The 20,956-nt window shown below is 40.6% G+C and overlaps 2 protein-coding genes across 4 annotated transcripts in view; one reads left to right on the top strand and one right to left on the bottom strand.

Annotated features, from left to right (window-relative positions):
* Positions 1-10,314, top strand: part of LOC133621896 (uncharacterized) — a 14,137-nt gene extending 3,823 nt beyond the window's left edge. Inside the window, exons 2-6 of one of the 3 annotated variants that reach the window (XM_061984328.2) lie at positions 2,667-2,837; positions 2,942-3,367; positions 3,401-4,564; positions 4,628-4,688; positions 9,542-10,314. In XM_061984328.2, the coding sequence (XP_061840312.2) occupies positions 2,678-2,837; positions 2,942-3,367; positions 3,401-4,564; positions 4,628-4,688; positions 9,542-9,608 (1,878 nt within the window). In that variant the 5' untranslated portion in view covers positions 2,667-2,677 and the 3' untranslated portion in view covers positions 9,609-10,314. Of the gene's footprint in view, positions 1-2,666; positions 2,838-2,941; positions 4,565-4,627; positions 4,689-9,541 lie in introns of all 3 variants that reach the window. The other 2 variants (XM_061984329.2, XM_061984327.2) reach the window with 2 other exon arrangements.
* Positions 10,315-18,235: 7,921 nt separating this feature from the next.
* Positions 18,236-20,725, bottom strand: LOC140679811 (small integral membrane protein 28). Its single transcript, XM_072916035.1, has 2 exons — positions 20,626-20,725; positions 18,236-20,016 (listed from the first exon to the last, which is right to left on the bottom strand). The coding sequence occupies exons 1-2, from the start codon at positions 20,722-20,724 to the stop codon at positions 19,597-19,599; spliced, it is 519 nt and encodes a 172-aa protein (XP_072772136.1). The 5' UTR covers position 20,725; the 3' UTR covers positions 18,236-19,596.
* Between the last annotated feature and the right edge of the window lie 231 nt (positions 20,726-20,956).

The raw sequence follows: 20,956 nt of genomic DNA on the forward strand, positions 1-20,956 counted from the left end.
CAACCTAAGTCTGAGACTAGATCTGATCAATCAAAGTCTAAGACTAGATCTGATCAATCTAAGTCTAAGACTAGATCTGATCAATCTAAGTCTGAGACTAGATCTGATCAATCTAAGTCTAAGACTAGATCTGACCAATCTAAGTTTAAGACTAGATCTGATCAATCTAAGTCTGAGACTAGATCTGACCAATCTAAGCCTAAGACTAGATCTGACAAATCTAAGTCTGAGACTAGATCTGACCAATCTAAAGCTGAGACTAGATCTGACCAATCTAAGTCTGAGACTAGATCTGACCAATCTAAGTTTAAGACTAGATCTGACCAATCTAAGTTTAAGACTAGATCTGACCAATCTAAGCCTAAGACTAGATCTGACCAACCTAAGTCTGAGACTAGATCTGATCAATCTAAGTCTGAGACTAGATCTGACCAATCTAAGTCTGAGACTAGATCTGACCAATCTAAGTCTGAGACTAGATCTGACCAATCTAAGTCTGAGACTAGATCTGACCAATCTAAGTCTGAGACTAGATCTGACCAATCTAAGTCTGAGACTAGATCTGACCAATCTAAGTCTGAGACTAGATCTGACCAATCTAAGTCTGAGACTAGATCTGATCAATCTAAGCCTAAGACTAGATCTGACCAATCTAAGTCTGAGACTAGATCTGACCAATCTAAGTCTGAGACTAGATCTGACCAATCTAAGTCTGAGACTAGATCTGACCAATCTAAGCCTGAGACTAGATCTGACCAATCTAAGTCTGAGACTAGATCTGACCAATCTAAGTCTGAGACTAGATCTGACCAATATAAGTCTGAGACTAGATCTGACCAATCTAAGCCTAAGACTAGATCTGACCAATCTAAGTCTGAGACTAGATCTGACCAATCTAAGTCTGAGACTAGATCTGACCAATCTAAGTCTGAGACTAGATCTGACCAATCTAAGCCTGAGACTAGATCTGACCAATCTAAGTCTGAGACTAGATCTGATCAATCTAAGCCTAAGACTAGATCTGACCAATCTAAGTCTGAGACTAGATCTGACCAATCTAAGTCTGAGACTAGATCTGACCAATCTAAGTCTGAGACTAGATGTGACCAATCTAAGCCTAAAACTAGATCTGACCAATCTAAGTCTGAGACTAGATCTGACCAATCTAAGTCTGAGACTAGATCTGACCAATCTAAGTCTGAGACTAGATCTGACCAATCTAAGTCTGAGACTAGATCTGACCAATCTAAGTCTGAGACTAGATCTGATCAATCTAAGCCTAAGACTAGATCTGACCAATCTAAGTCTGAGACTAGATCTGACCAATCTAAGTCTGAGACTAGATCTGACCAATCTAAGTCTGAGACTAGATGTGACCAATCTAAGCCTAAGACTAGATCTGACCAATCTAAGTCTGAGACTAGATCTGACCAATCTAAGTCTGAGACTAGATCTGACCAATGTAAGTCTGAGACTAGATCTGACCAATCTAAGTCTGAGACTAGATCTGACCAATCTAAGCCTGAGACTAGATCTGACCAATCTAAGTTTAAGACTAGATCTGACAAATCTAAGTCTGAGACTAGATCTGACCAATCTAAGTCTGAGACTAGATCTGACCAAACTAAGCCTAAGACTAGATCTGACCAATCTAAGTCTGAGACTAGATGTGACCAATCTAAGCCTAAGACTAGATCTGACCAATCTAAGTCTGAGACTAGATCTGACCAATCTAAGTCTGAGACTAGATCTGACCAATCTAAGTCTGAGACTAGATCTGACCAATCTAAGTCTGAGACTAGATCTGATCAATCTAAGCCTAAGACTAGATCTGACCAATCTAAGTCTGAGACTAGATCTGACCAATCTAAGTCTGAGACTAGATCTGACCAATCTAAGTCTAAGACTAGATGTGACCAATCTAAGTTTAAGACTAGATCTGATCAATCTAAGTCTGAGACTAGATCTGACCAATCTAAGTCTGAGACTAGATCTGACCAATCTAAGTCTGAGACTAGATCTGACCAATCTAAGTCTGAGACTAGATCTGACCAATCTAAGCCTGAGACTAGATCTGACCAATCTAAGTTTAAGACTAGATCTGACAAATCTAAGTCTGAGACTAGATCTGACCAATCCTAAGTCTGAGACTAGATCTGACCAATCTAAGTCTGAGACTAGATCTGACCAATCTAAGTCTGAGACTAGATCTGACCAATCTAAGTCTGAGACTAGATGTGACCAATCTAAGCCTAAGACTAGATCTGACCAATCTAAGTCTGAGACTAGATCTGACCAATCTAAGTCTGAGACTAGATCTGACCAATCTAAGTCTAAGACTAGATCTGACCAATCTACATCTAGTAGCATTAACTAATGAAACCTGATTGGATGAGAGGCGAAACGTCTTCTAAGACAAACTGAACTACCCTTAATGGTTTCCCATCAGGACGAATCCTTTAAAATTCAACATCAGGATGGATCCTTCAAGGTTCCACATTAGGACAGATCCTTTAGGGATGTGCGATCAAGAAAAATAAAAGACTGACGAGGGGAGAACTTCTCCTGCCATTGGACGTGCTTCTTATCACGGAATTACAAAACATACTTAAGCTGATTCTGTTATTTCCCTTCCAGTTCCTTCACTTCTGATGTTCTTCCCGCAGAAGCTGCTGAGATGAGGTCAAAGACCATCCTGCTTGTCGTCCTAGCGGTTCTGGTGACAAGGATGTGCCAGAGCCGCGTCGTCTCTCGATGTGAGCTCAAAAAGAGACTTGATGAGGTCATTGTGCTGCCTGAAGGCCTTCAAATGTTCAAAAGGAACATCCTGTCCGTAGGTCAGAAGATGACTCTTCTTAAACATCATTTTAACACCTTCAAAGCACACAACATACTACACACTTTTCATTCTTTCTTACACAACTTTCTTTTTACTCTCCAGTATTGTGTGAAGTGGAGAGGATATCCAATCTGAACACCAGTCTAGTCCGGACTGTCCCCACCGTGTCAATTGTCCCTCACCCTACTACCAACACCACAAAACCTCCTGAACCACCAACTACCAACACCACAAAACCTCCTGAACCACCAACTACCAACACCACAAAACCTCCTGAACCACCAACTACCAACACCACAAGACCACCTGAACTACAAAATACCAATACCACAAGACCTCCTGAACCACCAACTACCAACACCACAAGACCTCCTGAACCACCAGCCACCAACACCACAAGGCCTCCTGAACCACCAACTACCAACACCACAAGACCTCCTGAATCACCAGCCACCAACACCACAAGACCTCCTGAACTACCAACCAGCACCACAAGACCTCCTGAACTACCAACCAACACTACAAGACCTCCTGAACCACTAACTACCAACACCACAAAATCTCCTGAACTACCAACTACCAACACTACAAGGCCTCCTCAACCAACAACTAACAACACCACAAGACCTCCTGAACCACCGACCACCACCAACACCACAAGACCTCCTGGACCACCAACTACCACCAACACCACAAGACCTCCAGAACCACGAACTACCACCAACACAACAAGCCTTCCAGAACCACCCACTAATCCCAACACCACAAGATCCCCTGAACCGCCAACTACTACAACCACCACAGAACCTCCTGAACCACCAACTACCACAGCCACCACAAGACCCCCTGAAACACCTACTACCACCACCCCCACCCCCAGACCCACTGAACCACTAACTACCACCACAAGACCTCTTGAACCACCAACTACCACAGCCACCACAAGACCCCCTGAAACACCTACTACCACCACAAGACCCCCTGAACCACCTACTACCACCAACACAACAACACCTCCTGAACCATCAACTACCACCACCACCACAAGACCCCCTGAACCATCAACTACCACAGCCACCACAAGACCCCCCGAAACACCCACTACCACCACCACCACCCCAAGACCTCCTGAACCACTAACTACCACAGCCACCACAAGACCCCCTGAAACACCTACTACCACCACCCCCACTCCAAGACCCCCTGAACCACTAACTACCACCACCTCCACAAGACCTCCTGAACCACCAACTACCACCAACACAACAACACCTCCTGAACCATCAACTACCACAGCCACCACAAGACCCCCTGAAACTACCACCACCACCACCACAAGACCCCCTGGACCACTAACTACCACCACAAGACCTCCTGAACCACTAACTACCACCACCACCACTGCAAGACGCCCTGGACTACCAAGTACTACCACCACCCCAAGACCCCTTGAAGTAGAAACCATGAGCACAATATTTGTTCAATTGTCTAACACCAGTCTAGCAAACATATCGCGTCAGATTGAGCTGGCGGCGTTGGAGAAGCACTTGGATGAAATGTGGAGTACAAACCAAGGGACACGTAGGAAGAGACAGTTACCGGACGATAATGTGGACCACCAGCCGTATTCTCACACTTTGTATGGACTTTTCCAGATGTCTGACTCCATTTTTTGCGAGTTAAGCGATCCTTGGACCAACAACATCTGCATGACGCCCTGCACTGGTAAGTCTTGGGGAAGTCTTTTCATCCGCTACGTTTTCACCATCCGTCCTTTTCCTCGTCTAGCTTTTATCGACGATGACATCACGGACGACATCGAATGCTTCGTGGCCAGTCAGTACTGGATGTAAGTTCCACTCACTACACCTTCTCCTTTTTCGCGTACGCCCTTTTGGACTTAAGTACTTCGACAGTTTGTGTCCACTGGTGAGGTCAGGGCTAGGGCTGTCCCGATCCCATATTGATATTGGTCCAATATCAGCATCGGCTTGCATTTAAAACGTCCGATACAAGCAGTCTGGTCTGGCCCGCTAATGTCTCTTCTTGCTAGCTTACCAGACAGATACCTTTTAAGAAAACACTGTAAATGTGAACACTCAGAAATAACGTATGTCAATATATGAACTACAAAATAACTTAACTGTGGACCAGCTCTATACTCTCGGCAGGGTCCTTGAGGGTGCATGGGAGTTTGCCCAACCAGTCTACATGTGCTTTGTGGACTTGGAGAAGGCATTCAACCGTGTACCCAGGGAAGTCTTGTGGGGAGTGCTCAGAGAGTATGGGGTAACGGACTGTCTGATTGTGGCGGTCCGCTCCCTGTATGATCAGTGTCAGAGCTTGGTCCGCATTGCCGGCAGTAAGTCAGACCCGTTTCCAGTGAGGGTTGGACTCCGCCAAGGCTGCCCTTTGTCACCGATTCTGTTCATAACTTTTATGGACAGAATTTCTAGGCGCAGTCAAGGCATTTAGGGTATCTGGTTTGGTGGCTGCAGGATTAGGTCTCTGATTTTTGCAGATGATGTGGTCCTGATGGCTTCATCTGGCCAAGATCTTTAGCTCTCACTGGGTCGGTTCGCAGCCGAGTGTGAAGCAACTGGGATGGGAATCAGCACCTCCAAGTCCGAGTCCATGGTTCTCGCCCGGAAAAAGGTGGCGTGCCATCTCCGGGTTGGGGAGGAGATCTTGCCCCAAGTGTGGGAGTTTAAGTACCTCAGAGTCTTGTTCACGAGTGAGGGAAGAGTGGATCGTGAGATCGACAGGCGGATCGGTGCGTCGTCTGCAGTATTGCGGACGCCGTATCGATCCATTGTGGTGACGAAGGAGCTGAGCCGGAAGGCAAAGCTCTCAATTTACCGGTCGATCTACGTTCCCATCCTCACCTATGGTCATGAGCTTTGGGTTATGACCGAAAGGACAAGATCACGGGTACAAGCGGCCGAAATGAGTTTCCTCCGCCGGGTGGCGGGGCTCTCTCTTAGAGATAGGGTGAGAAGCTCTGCCATCCGGGGGGAGCTCAAAGTAAAGCCGCTGCTCCTCCACATGGAGAGGAGCCAGATGAGGTGGTTTGGGCATCTGGTCAGGATGCCACCCGAACGCCTCCCTAGGGAGGTGTTTCGGGCACGTCCGACCAGTAGGAGGCTACGGGGAAGACCCAGGACACGTTGGGAAGACTATGTCTCCCGGCTGGCCTGGGAACGCCTCAGGATTCCCCGGGAAGAGCTGGACCGAGTGGCTGGGGAGAGGGAAGTCTGGGCTTCCCTGCTTAGGCTGCTTCCCCCGCGACCCGACCTCGGATAAGCGGAAGCAGATGGATGGATGGAAAACATCTTCTCTGCAACATTTCATCATGAAAATAATGTATCTAAAACGTGCTAGCTTGATGCTAATTTACATTGAATATCCCATAGACATGCTGCTGATTAGCATGATCAATTTTACATGACGATTTTACCACCTCTAAATGTGTTCATGAAAACTACAACTAAAATGCACGTTACAGTCAAACAGCTGGTGTGTATTAGGCACAATACTTACAGTATAAACACTTCTTTGGACTCAACGAAAGACCGGACTTGCACATTCAACTTAATGGCAAAGACTTTATAGACTCGGTTGACCAATAGAAAAGACGCACTGGTAAGAAAGGAAGCAGAAAGCGAGGGTGCAGGTAAACAAGAACTAAAATTATGATACATGAAACGATACGGAACCCAAAAAAGTGTCATAAATAGTAAGGAATCCAGTCCAGACCTAGTTCAATAATAATAATGATAATAATAGATTTTATTTGTAAAAAGCACTTTACATTGAGTAAACAACCTCAAAGTGCTACAGTGTATTAAAAAATAATAATAATACATTTGAAAAAGATATAAAAATCTATAAAAATAAAAGCTAGAACAGCAAAATAGCTAAAACTAGTATGCATATATCTAAAAAAAAAAAAAAAAGGCTTTTTTTTTTTTAAAGGAAGGGTTTTAAAGCCTTTTTTAAAAGCATCCACAGTCTGTGGTAGCCTCAGGTGGTCAGGGAGAGCATTCCACAGTTCAAGTACTTCTATCCATGCATATCACTTGATCAAAACTGCACTACAAAATAACTCACAAGTATGTTTTATTCCTGCTGATTTCATATGGGATCGATATCGGTACCAGCCAATAGTCTGCAATATCAGTATGGTCAGGAATCACTGATATCGGCTTCCTTTGAGCAGCGGGAACAGAAATGGGTTTTTTTTGCACAGTTGTAAACGTACAATTGTCCAAAATGTACCTTAGTCCATGTCTGGCAGGGGTGTCCAAACTACGGCCCGCGACCTTTGAAATGACAGCACAGCATTTACCTATATCACACAATCCAAACAACGGGTCATAGTGCAAGGAGAAAAAAAAGGCAACATAAAGGTCAACAAACATAACACAACCTGCTCACTGAAGCTTGTGGATATTATGAAAAACGTCCAAACACCATACAAATATTTAATGACACAATCCAAACAACCTTCCCTAGTCATGGTGCAAAAAAAATAAATAAATAAAAAATAAATAAAAATAAAATGCAACTAACATGTTCACACATAACACAACCTGCTCACGGAACTTTGGGGATATTATAAAAAAAACGCCAAAATACCATACAAATGTTCAAAATTACACCCATTTAAATGCATTACAATGCATGATGGGAAAATGCAAAAACACTCTCCACACGTATTCATGTTTGGCACATTTTAGCTGCTGGATATTTCGGTTTGGTTACAAAACTTTAAGGACGTCGTCACGGAAGTAAATAATAACTTTTAAATACTTTTAATTTTCCAATTATATTAATTGTACATCCATTATATCAATTATATATCCATCCTAGTGTTATAATATGTACAAACACAAACACATACATAGAGTGATTGGAGCACATACTTGTTGGTCACAAAAAACATTCATGAAGTTTGCTTCTTTTACGAATGTATGGTTTTCTGACATGGACTTGTTTCTTCAGCATTGTCCACACGTTTAAGTTAGGACTCTGGGAAGGCCATTCTAAAACTTTCGTTCCAGCCTGATTTAGCCATTCCTTTACCCCTTTTTGACGTGTGTTTGGGGTCATTGTCCTGTTGGAACACCCAACTGTGCCCAAGATCCAACCTCCGGACTGATGATTTTAGTTTGTCCTGAAGAATTTGGAGGTAATTCTCCTTTTTCATTGTTTCATTTACTCTCTGTAAAGCACAAGTTCCATTGGCAGCAAAACAGGCTCAGAGCATAATACTACCACCACCATGCTTGACGGTAGGTATGGTGTTCCTGGGATTACATGCCTCACCTTTTCTCCTCCAAACATATTGCTGGGTATTGTGGCCAAACAGCTCAATTTTTGTTTCAGCTGACCAGAGAACTTTCCTCCAGAAGGTCTTATCTTTGTCCATGTGATGCCAGATGAAACAAAAATTGAGCTGTTTGGCCACAATATGTTATGGTACTGAGGGGAGGTGACGGCAACAGACACTAGAGGGCAGTAATGTTCAATGATTTATTATATATATATATATATATATATATATATATATATATATATATATATATATATATATATATATATATATATCATACAAAACAATACTAATAAACTATAGAATGGTGTGTAACAAAATCCAAGAGCGTATGTGTGTAGATTAGCTGTTGAGTGTTACCGTAAATGTTGAATGAGGAAGCAGACAAAACCAAAGAGGGCAACGCAGAAGGGTACCTAGATTCACGTGAGGTCCGTGGGGCAGAGAGAGACGTCAGAGTCCGGGGGCGAGCGAGTAGTCGAGGAACGCGGGAGGCAGTCAGAGTCCAGAGGGAGCTCCAGGGAGAAGTGAGACGCACAGCTCACTTTCAGGGCGACGGAGGGTAGGTACACCATAGAGAAACTAAGTTCCCGCCTGGATCCTTGGGTCCACTGGTTCTTTATCCAGCTCGCCCTCATCAGTCCCAGGTGTGCAGATCGGCGATTGTCTGCAGGCGAGGAGGAACTGTGACACTCAGTTGCAGGAGGGAAGCGGGTTCGAATCCGCGCCGTGACACAATACCCAGCAATATGTTTGGAGGAGAAAAGGTGAGGCCTTTAATCCCAGGAACACCAAGCCTACCGTCAAGCATGGTGGTGGTAGTATTATGCTCTGGGCCTGTTTTGCTGCCAATGGAACTGCTGCTTGACAGAGAGTAAATGGGACAACGACAAAGGAGGATTACCTCCAAATTCTTCAGGACTCATAATAAATTCATAAAAGAAGCAAGCTTCATGAATGTTTTTTGTGAGCAACAAGTATGTGCTCCAATCACTCTATCACAAAAAATAAAGAGTTGTAGAAATGATTGGAAACTCAAGACAGCCATGACATTATGTTCTTTACTAGTGTATGTAAACTTTTGATCACGACTGTATATATATATATATATATATATATATATATATATATATATATATATAAACCCTGATATATATATATATATATATATATATATATATATATATATATATATATATATATATATATATATATATATATATATATATATATATATATATATCAGGTTTTTTTTTTTAGCTCAATCCAGTCAAAAAGTTTGGACACCCTTGATTTAATGTGTTGTTGGTCTCATGTTTAAAAATGTATTCAAACATTTTTTTTATTTTTTTTTATGAAACCAACAGGAATGTGTTCAGGACGGCCAGCCCTCAGTGTTACGCCGTCACCGACTTCCTCGATGAGTGTGTTTGATCTCGTATGAACAATAAATTCTTTCCCGATCTACTGTTTTCTTTGCGGAAATCACTCAGTCTAACATAAAAGTGGACTTTGTTTCCAGTGTTTTTCGGATTTTTTTTTTTTCTATTCAAAGGTCTTTTTAGTATTTATTTGAGATCTCAAATAGCACACGTTTGCAGAGAAGCAGCTGCTAACAGAAAGAAGGAAGAGAGCAAAAGAGAACAAAGACATTTTTCAGATATTTCTGTCCGCCTTTTAGATGTGAGAAGATCGAGGAGAAGTTGGTGCGAAGGAATGTTTTGTTTACATCTTGGAAAAGGCAGCAATACAGCATCAATCACTCAAGTAACGCATTTGCAGAGTAACCTTTGACCAAAAGACAAATACAATATGAGTTAGTAATCACAAAAATGTTTGCCTCATGTTCTCAGGTGTTTTTAAAATAACTTTATTGATACAGAGGGTTTCTTTTATCTTTTATATCTTTATTAACACAGACTTAGGTTTTTTTAAATAACTTTACACAGACTGAGGTGTTTTTTTAAAACAACTTTATTAACACAGACTGAGGTGTGTTTTTTTATAACTTTATTAACACAGACACGTAGGTGTTTTTTAAATAATTTTATTAACACAGACGGAGGTGCTTTTTTTAATAACTTCAACACAGACGCAAGTGTTTTTTGTAAAATAACTTTATTAACACAGACAGAGGTTGTTTTTTTTAAATAACTATTAACACAGACAGGTGTTTTTTTTTAAATAACTTTATTTAGACAGACACGGATGTGTTTTTTTAAATAACTTTATTAACACAGACGGAATTGTTTTTTTTAAAATAACTATCAACACAGACAGAGGTGGGTTTATTAAAATACATTTATTAACACAGACGGAGGTGTTTTTTAAATAACTATTAACACAGACGGAGGTGTTTTTTTAAATAACTTTATTAACAAAGACAGACTTTTTTTTAATAACTTCAACACAGACGGACGTGGGTTTTTTAAAATAACTTTATTAACAGAGACGGAGGTGTTTTTTTAAATAACTTTATTAACACAGACAGGTTTTTTTTTTTTTAATAACTTTATTTAGACAGACACGGGTGTGTTTTTTAAAATAACTTTATTAACACAGACGGAATTGTTTTTTTAAATAACTATTAACACAGATGGCTGTGTTTTTTTATAACAACTTTATTAACACAGACAGACATGTTTTTTGTATAACTTTATTAACACAGACGGCGGTGTTTAAAAAAAATAACTTTATTAACACAGACGGCGGTGTTTTAAAAAAATAACTTTATTAACACAGACGGAATTGTTTTTTTTAAATAACTATTAACACAGACGGAGGTGTTTTTTAAATAACTATTAACACAGACGGCGGTGTTTTTTTTTTTAAACAACTTTATTAACACAGACAGACATGTTTTTTTATAACTTTATTAACACAGACGGCGGTGTTTTAAAAAAAATTACTTTATTAACACAGACGGAATTGTTTTTTTTAAATAACTATTAACACAGACGGAGGTGGGTTTTTTAAAATACATTTATTAAGACAGACGGAGGTGTTTTTTTTAAATAACTATTAACACAGGGTTCTTTAAAAATAACTTTATTAACACAGACACGGATGTGTTTTTTTAAATACCTTTATTAACACAGACAGACATGTTTTTTTTATAACTTTATTAACACAGATGGCGGTGTTTTAAAAAAATAACTTTATTAACACAGACGGCGGTGTTTTAAAAATATAACTTTATTAACACAAACGGAGGTGTTTTTTTAAAAATAACTTTATTAACACAGACGGAATTGTTTTTTTTAAATAACTATTAACACAGACGGAGGTGGGTTTTTTAAAATACATTTATTAAGACAGACGGAGGTGTTTTTTAAATAACTATTAACACAGGGTTTTTAAAAAATAACTTTATTAACACAGACACGGATGTGTTTTTTTAAATAACTTTATTAACACAGGCGGAATTGTTTTTTAAATAACTTTATTAACACAGACAAAGGGGTCTACAACAGAACTGAACTTATACAAATCAGACTGAACACTCAATTTGCCTCTATCAATAAAATGTTGTCAACATTCACCAATAATAATTTGTCGAAAATGTAACATGTTAAAATGGAAGATAAACATATTCAAACACTCAAATAAAAATATGTCTCTTAAAAAGCCAGAATAATAATGAATATTGCCTCCCCCAAAAAAGTATTTTGTGTGTCTATTATAGTTGTTTTGAAAAAAAACAAAAAATTGTTTAGAATATTTCAGTGCGTAAAAGTACTTTTTGAGCTCATTCAACAACACCGTGATAATAATGATAACCGTGATATAAAATGTTCCAATGTTACATCTCTCAATGTTCGCAGCGAGCATAGATAGTAGGGGCAAAGTGCGCGCAGTGTGTTCTATCGTTGTGGACGGCATGAAAGAAATATCCATCCATCCATTTTCTACCGCTTATTCCCTTTTGGGGTTGCGGGGGGCGCTGGAGCCTATCTCAGCTACAACCGGGCGGAAGGCGGGGTACACCCTGGACAAGTCGCCACCTCATCGCAGGGCCAACACAGATAGACAGACAACATTCACACTCACATCCACACACTAGGGCCAATTTAGTGTTGCCAATCAACATTGTCAAGGAAATCTATCAATACAGTTTGTGGTGTTTTTTTTACTGTTTTTTTTATTATTGTCAAGGAAAACTCGTTATTAAATTATTATTTTTTTATTGTTTTTATTATTACAGAAAACAATCATTGATACCGATGTCAAGGAAAACTATCATTGTTACAGGGTTTTTAATTGTTATTTTGTATTATTGTCAAATAAATCTATCAATACAGTTTTTTTTAACTGTTTATTGTTATTGTCAAGGAAAACGTATCATTAATGCAATTTATTTTTTACAGTTTATTATTATTGCCAAGGAAAACTATCATTATTAGGTTCTTTTTTTTACTATTTTTTATTATTGCCAAAGAAGACTATCATTATTAGGTTGTTGTTTTTTTACTATTTATTATTATTACCAAAGAAAACTATCATTATTAGTTTTTTGTTTTTTCTTTTACTTTTTTTATGATTGTCAAGGAAAACTATCAATAGTTTTTTTTAAATAGTTTTTTTTTAATTATTGTTAAGAAAAACTATCAATAGTTTTTTTATTGTTTTTTATTATTGTCAAGGAAAACTATCAATTGTTTTTTTTATTATTGTCAAGGAAAACTATCATTTTTTATTTTTTTTTTACTGTTTTTATTATTTTCAAGGAAAACCATCATTAAAGAGTTTTTTATTTGCAATTTTTTATTATCATCAAGGAAAACTATCAATACATTTTTTTTAACTGTTTATTGTTATTGTCAAGGAAAACTTATCATTAATGCAATTTATTTTTTACAGTTTTTTATTATTGCCAAGGAAAACTATCATTATTAGGTTATTTTTTTTACTATTTTTTATTATTGCCAAAGAAAACTATCATTATTAGTTTTTTGTTTTTTTTACTATTTATTATTATTACCAAAGAAAACTATCATTATTAGTTTTTTGTTTTTTCTTTTACTGTTTTTATGATTGTCAAGGAAAACTATCAATAGTTTTTTTTAAATAGTTTTTTTTAATTATTGTTGAGAAAAACTATCAATAGTTTTTTTATTGTTTTTTATTATTGTCAAGGAAAACTATCAATTGTTTTTTTTATTATTGTCAAGGAAAACTATCATTTTTTTTTTTTTTTTACTGTTTTTATTATTTTCAAGGAAAACCATCATTAAAGAGTTTTTTATTTGCAATTTTTTATTATCATCAAGGAAAACTATCAATACATTTTTTTTAACTGTTATTGTTATTGTCAAGGAAAACTATCATTATTGCAATTTATTTTTGACAGTTTTTTAATATTGCCAAGGAAAACTCTCATTAGATATTTTTTTTTTACTGTTTTTTATTATTGCCAAGGAAAACTATCAGTATTAGGTTGGTTTTTTTTTACTGTTTTTTATTATTGCCAAAGAAAACTATCATTATTTTTTTTTAATTTTTTTTTTTACTGTTTTTATTATTGTCAAGGAAAACAAATAAATGTTGCATATTAATAGCGCACGTGTTTACGCTGTCAATAAGGTAGATAGTGTTAAAAAGTGAGGAATAAGAATTGTAGGATTTATTTTCACTTTACAATGCAGTGAGTTGCATTGTTTTCAATAGGAAATTTGCCCCTGCCAAGATGGCCGCCACGTCGGCATGTGACAAGAAACACGCGCGCGCAGAAAAAGCAACCATGTGACTTCTGACGTCATCCTGACCTAGGAAGTTGTCTGCTTTCAGAGCATACAGTTTTGTTTCTCGACTTCGATCTAAAAAGTTTCAAATACGACATCATAACTTGTAAAAAAAAAAAAATATTTACGCGTGATCTAAAATATGACAGTCGCACCTGAAGCATAACATTTAACAGGAAAAAAAAGCGTACAATCACTAAAAAGAAGTCATGTAAGTATGTAAGAAATCCAGTTTGTGTTTGAAGCTGTATTTATTAACGTTGGACACCAGGGGGCAGTAGAACACCACAACATGCAAAACGGAACACTTCAGACATTGTTTTTAGTCAGCTTCAGACCACTTTGTGCTCACGAAGTGTACACGATAACACGACATAACCGCGACATGATAACACGACATAACCGCGACACGATAACACGACATAACCGCGACATGATAACACGATGACGTCATCGCGTGGACACACGGAGGAAGAACAACAATGGAGGACATCGTTCTTCTTCACCATTCAGTGAGTCTAGCTCCGCCCCTTTAGTCACCCTCCCACTTGAAGCGTGCCAAAAAAGTGGCACGGTATGGTTCGGCATTATTATGGTATGGTACGATATGGTCAGGCAAAATATGGTACGATATTGTCCGGTATGATGTGGTCTGATATGATTATGGTACGGTAAGATCCAGCATTATATGGTACGGTATGATTATGGTATGGTAAGGTCCGGCATGATATGGTACGGTATGGTCTAGTATGCTATGGTACGGTATGGTCTGGCATGATATGGTACGGCATAATTATGGTCCAGTATGGTCCGGCATGAGATGGTACGGTATGGTCCGGCATGATATAGTACGGTATGGTCTAGTATGATATGGTATGGTCTAGTATGATATGGTACGGTATGGTCCGGGATGATATAGTACGGTATGGTCTAGTATGATATGGTATGGTCTACTATGATATGGTACGGTACGGTCCGGCATGATATAGTACGGTATGGTCTAGTGTGATATGGTATGGTCTAGTATGATATGGTACGGTACGGTCCGGCATGATATAGTACGGTATGGTCTAGTGTGATATGGTATGGTCTAGTATGATATGGTACGGTATGGTCTGGCATGATATGGTGCAGTATGGTCTGGTATGATTATGGTACGTTATCGTTCAGTTTGGTATGGTATATTATGATCCGGCATGATATGGTACGATATGATTGTGGTATGGTACGGTTTGGCATGACATGGTAAGATAATGGTACGGTATGAGTATGGTACGGTATGGTCCGGCATGATATAGTACGGTATGGTCTAGTATGATATGGTATGGTCTGGCATGATATGGTACAGTATGGTCTAGTATGATATGGTACGGTATGGTCTGGCATGAAATGGTGCAGTATGGTCTAGTATGATATGGTATGGTCTGGCATGATATGGTACAGTATGGTCTAGTATGATATGGTACGGTGTGGTCTGGCATGATATGGTGCAGTATGGTCTGGTATGATTATGGTACGGTATCGTTCAGTTTGGTATGGTATATTATGATCCGGCATGATATGGTACGATATGATTATGGTATGGTACGGTTTCGCATGACATGACACGGTAAGATAATGGTACGGTATGAGTATGGTATGGTATGGTCCGGCATGATATAGTACGGTATGGTCTAGTATGGTCGGACATGATATGGTACAGTATGGTCTAGTATGATATGGTACGGTATGGTCTGGCATGATATGGTACGGCATAATTATGGTCCAGTATGGTCCGGCATGAGATGGTACGGTACGAGTATGGTACGGTATGGTCCGGCATGATATAGTACGGTATGGTCTAGTATGATATGGTATGGTCTAGTATGATATGGTACGGTGTGGTCTGGCATGATATGGTACAGTACGGTCTGGTATGTTTATGGTACGGTATCGTTCAGTTTGGTATGGTATATTATGATCCGGCATGATATGGAACGATATGATTATGGTATGGTACGGTTTGGCTTGACATGACACGGTAAGCTAATGGTACGGTATGAGTATGGTACGGTATGGTCCGGCATGATATAGTACGGTATGGTCTAGTATGATATGGTATGGTCTGGCATGATATGGTACAGTATGGTCTAGTATGACATGGTACGGTGTGGTCTGGCATGATATGGTACAGTACGGTCTGGTATGATTATGGTACGGTATCGTTCAGTTTGGTATGGTATATTATGATCCGGCATGATATGGTACAATATGATTATGGTATGGTACGGTTTCGCATGACATGACACGGTAAGATAATGGTACGGTATGAGTATGGTACGGTTTGGTCCGGCATGATATAGTACGGTATGGTCTAGTATGATATGGTATGGTCTGGCATGATATGGTACAGTATGGTCTAGTATGATATGGTACGGTATGGTCTGGCATGATATGGTACGGCATAATTATGGTCCAGTGTGGTCCGGCATGAGATGGTACGGTATGGTCTAGTATGATATGGTATGGTCTAGTATGATATGGTGCGGTATGGTCTGGCATGATATAGTACGGTATGGTCTAGTATAATATGGTATGGTCTAGTATGATATGGTGCGGTATGGTCCGGCATGATATAGTACGGTCTGGTCTAGTGTGGTATGGTATGGTCTAGTATGATATGGTACGGTATAGTCTGGCATGATATGGTGCAGTATGGTCTGGTATGATTATGGTACGGTATCGTTCAGTTTGGTATGGTATATTATGATCCGGCATGATATGGTACGATATGATTATGGTATGGTACGGTTTCGCATGACATGACACGGTAAGATAATGGTACGGTATGAGTATGGTATGGTATGGTCCGGCATGATATAGTACGGTATGGTCTAGTATGATATGGTATGGTCTGGCATGATATGGTACAGTATGGTCTTGTATGATATGGTACGGTATGGTCTGGCATGATATGGTACGGCATAATTATGGTCCAGTGTGGTCCGGCATGAGATGGTACGGTATGGTCCGGCATGATATAGTACGGTATGGTCTAGTATGATATGGTATGGTCTAGTATGATATGGTGCGGTATGGTCTGGCATGATATAGTACGGTATGGTCTAGTATAATATGGTATGGTCTAGTATGATATGGTGCGGTATGGTCCGGCATGATATAGTACGGTCTGGTCTAGTGTGGTATGGTATGGTCTAGTATGATATGGTACGGTATGGTCTGGCATGATATGGTGCAGTATGGTCTGGTATGATTATGGTACGGTATCGTTCAGTTTGGTATGGTATATTATGATCCGGCATGATATGGTACGATATGATTATGGTATGGTACGGTTTCGCATGACATGACACGGTAAGATAATGGTACGGTATGAGTATGGTACGGTATGGTCCGGCATGATATAGTACGGTATGGTCTAGTATGATATGGTATGGTCTGGCATGATATGGTACAGTATGGTCTAGTATGATATGGTACGCTATGGTCTGGCATGATATGGTACGGCATAATTATGGTCCAGTATGGTCCGGCATGAGATGGTACGGTATGGTCCGGCATGATATAGTACGGTATGGTCTAGTATGATATGGTATGGTCTAGTATGATATGGTACGGTACGGTCCGGCATGATATAGTACGGTATGGTCTAGTATGATATGGTATGGTCTACTATGATATGGTACGGTACGGTCCGGCATGATATAGTACGGTATGGTCTAGTGTGGTATGGTATGGTCTAGTATGATATGGTACGGTATGGTCTGGCATGATATGGTGCAGTATGGTCTGGTATGATTATGGTACGGTATCGTTCAGTTTGGTATGGTATATTATGATCCGGCATGATATGGTACGATATGATTATGGTATGGTACGGTTTCGCTTGACATGACACGGTAAGCTAATGGTACGGTATGAGTATGGTATGGTATGGTCCGGCATGATATAGTATGGTATGGTCTAGTATGATATGGTATGGTCTGGCATGATATGGTACAGTATGGTCTAGTATGATATGGTACGGTGTGGTCTGGCATGATATGGTACAGTACGGTCTGGTATGATTATGGTACGGTATCGTTCAGTTTGGTATGGTATATTATGATCCGGCATGATATGGTACGATATGATTATGGTATGGTACGGTTTCGCATGACATGACACGGTAAGATAATGGCACGGTATGAGTATGGTACGGTATGGTCCGGCATGATATAGTACAGTATGGTCTAGTATGATATGGTATGGTCTGGCATGATATGGTACAGTATGGTCTAGTATGACATGGTACGGTGTGGTCTGGCATGATATGGTACAGTACGGTCTGGTATGATTATGGTACGGTATCGTTCAGTTTGGTATGGTATATTATGATCCGGCATGATATGGTACGATATGATTATGGTATGGTACGGTTTCGCATGACATGACACGGTAAGATAATGGTACGGTATGAGTATGGTATGGTTTGGTCCGGCATGATATAGTACGGTATGGTCTAGTATGGTCTGGCATGATATGGTACAGTATGGTCTAGTATGATATGGTACGGTATGGTCTGGCATGATATGGTACGGCATAATTATGGTCCAGTATGGTCCGGCATGAGATGGTACGGTACGAGTATGGTACGGTATGGTCCGGCATGATATAGTACGGTATGGTCTAGTATGATATGGTATGGTCTAGTATGATGTGGTACGGTGTGGTCTGGCATGATATGGTACAGTACGGTCTGGTATGTTTATGGCACGGTATCGTTCAGTTTGGTATGGTATATTATGATCCGGCATGATATGGTACGATATGATTATGGTATGGTACGGTTTCGCTTGACATGACACGGTAAGCTAATGGTACGGTATGAGTATGGTACGGTATGGTCCGGCATGATATAGTACGGTATGGTCTAGTATGATATGGTATGGTCTGGCATGATATGGTACAGTATGGTCTAGTATGACATGGTACGGTGTGGTCTGGCATGATATGGTACAGTACGGTCTGGTATGATTATGGTACGGTATCGTTCAGTTTGGTATGGTATATTATGATCCGGCATGATATGGTACGATATGATTATGGTATGGTACGGTTTCGCATGACATGACACGGTAAGATAATGGTACAGTATGAGTATGGTACGATATGATTTGGTACGGTATGATCCGGCATGATATAGTACGGTATGGTCTCGCATGATATGGTACGGTATGGTCGGGTATGACTATGGTACGGTATGGTCCAGTATGATATGGTACGGTACGGTCTGGCATGATATGGTACGGTATGGTCCGGCATGGTCGGGTTTGATATGGTCCTGTATGATGATGTTACAGTATGGTCCAACATGATATGGTACGGCATGATAATGGTACGGTACGGTCCGGCATGATATGGTCCAGCATGATATAGTACGGTACAGTCTAGCGTGACACGGTACGGTATGGTCCAGCATGGACAAAGTGTACTGCTTGGTAGAAACTGGACTGGGGACTCCTGGTTGTGGACCAAGAAGTGGTGCACTTCACGAATGCTCACAAAGGAAAGCAAAAGAATCCCAGCAGTCTTTGAGAGGACGCTTGATGAGTGGACAACGTGCATCTCAACCGGGTTCTTCAGCGCCACCAAAAACCAAAAGCGGGGTCAACATTGTTTTGGAGTCGCGGAGCGTCGGATCACACGTAGTGACCGCTGGACCTGATGTCCGGGCACAGCCTGGCCTCCAGGTCTTCGATCCTGACAGACTCGGCGTCCTTGGAGCTGGCCAGGCTGGCGGCCCTGGTGATCTTGGTGAGGGTCTCTTGGTAGGGCGGGGGCAGGTACACCATGACGAAGACGCCGTCGGAGCCGGCGGAGCTGGTGCTGCCGTGGCGCTCGGCGTTGAGAGTCAGCGAGGACAGGATCTCGGCGCCGCCGCCGTCGCCGTCCCGCAGGTCTAGGGCCACGAAGTCGGCCAGGCTCAGCTTGGACCTGGAACAACGGCGGCACACCAGGACCAGCGCCAGGACCAGCAGGAGGACCGAGGCCACCGGGAGGACCACGTAGACCAGCAACTCGTACTTCCGGTCTTCTCCCAGGTCGTTCCAGTTGAAGCCCTGCGCGCATGTGAGTGCACGTGTGAGTGCACGTGTGAGTGCACGTGTGAGTGCACGTGAGTTGATAATGTCATATTTTAGTCTGCAACCAAACTTGAAATGAAATTAAAAGTAATTGTTGATAACGAATGTCATCTAATCTATTATCCAGCTAAATAGTCATCATCACATATCCCACTAACAAGATAACTAGTCATCACCACATATCATATTAACCAGCTAAATAGTCATCATCACATATCATACTAACAAGATAACTAGTCATCACCACATATCATATTAACCAGCTAAATAGTCATCATCATATATCATACTAACAAGATAACTAGTCATCACCGCATGTTACATTAACCAGCTAACTAGGCGTCACCATATATCATATTAACCAGCTAACTAGTCCGCATCACATATCATATTAACAAGATGACTAGTCACCACCACATATTATATTAACCAGCTAACTAGTCATCACCACACTGCCGTCTAACAAGTTAACTAGTCACCATCACTCAACCTACTAACCAGTTAACTGGTCATCACTAATAACGAGCTCCTCGGTGGAGGTCATCCCAGCAAAAGTGGATAGCAGCTGATATGAGACTAAGTGACCTGCTTGTCCTGGCCCGAAGGTGCTGAGGTGACCCAGTCGTACGAGCCCCGACCCGCCGGGCCGAACCTCCTCCAGCTGCTCTCCAGGAGCCCGCGCATGTCCAGACGACGTGTCGGCTTGTGATCCCTGATCTGGTGGAGCGCTTGGAGGAATAAGCAGGTTGGGCGGGCGGGGCTCTGTCTGGTGGGAGGGGCAGCAGCTCACGTGCACACTCACATGCACGTGCATTAACAACATCAGCATCAGCAGCATACACGCTCACTTGTCTGTCAACATCAGCTGCATCAACATCAACAACACCTTCAATACCGCCAACGTCATCAACATCAT

The sequence above is a fragment of the Nerophis lumbriciformis genome, linkage group LG25, assembly GCF_033978685.3.
Source record: "Nerophis lumbriciformis linkage group LG25, RoL_Nlum_v2.1, whole genome shotgun sequence".
NCBI lineage: Eukaryota > Metazoa > Chordata > Actinopteri > Syngnathiformes > Syngnathidae > Nerophis > Nerophis lumbriciformis.

Coding starts and splice junctions, on each gene's coding strand:
- LOC140679811 (XM_072916035.1), bottom strand. CDS start 20,724: ATGCGCGGGCTCCTGGAGAGCAGCTGGAGGAGGTTCGGCCCGGCGGGT. Junction 20,017..20,625: donor CTTCGGGCCAGGACAAGCAG/GTCACTTAGTCT, acceptor ACATGCGCGCAG/GGCTTCAACTGGAACGACCT.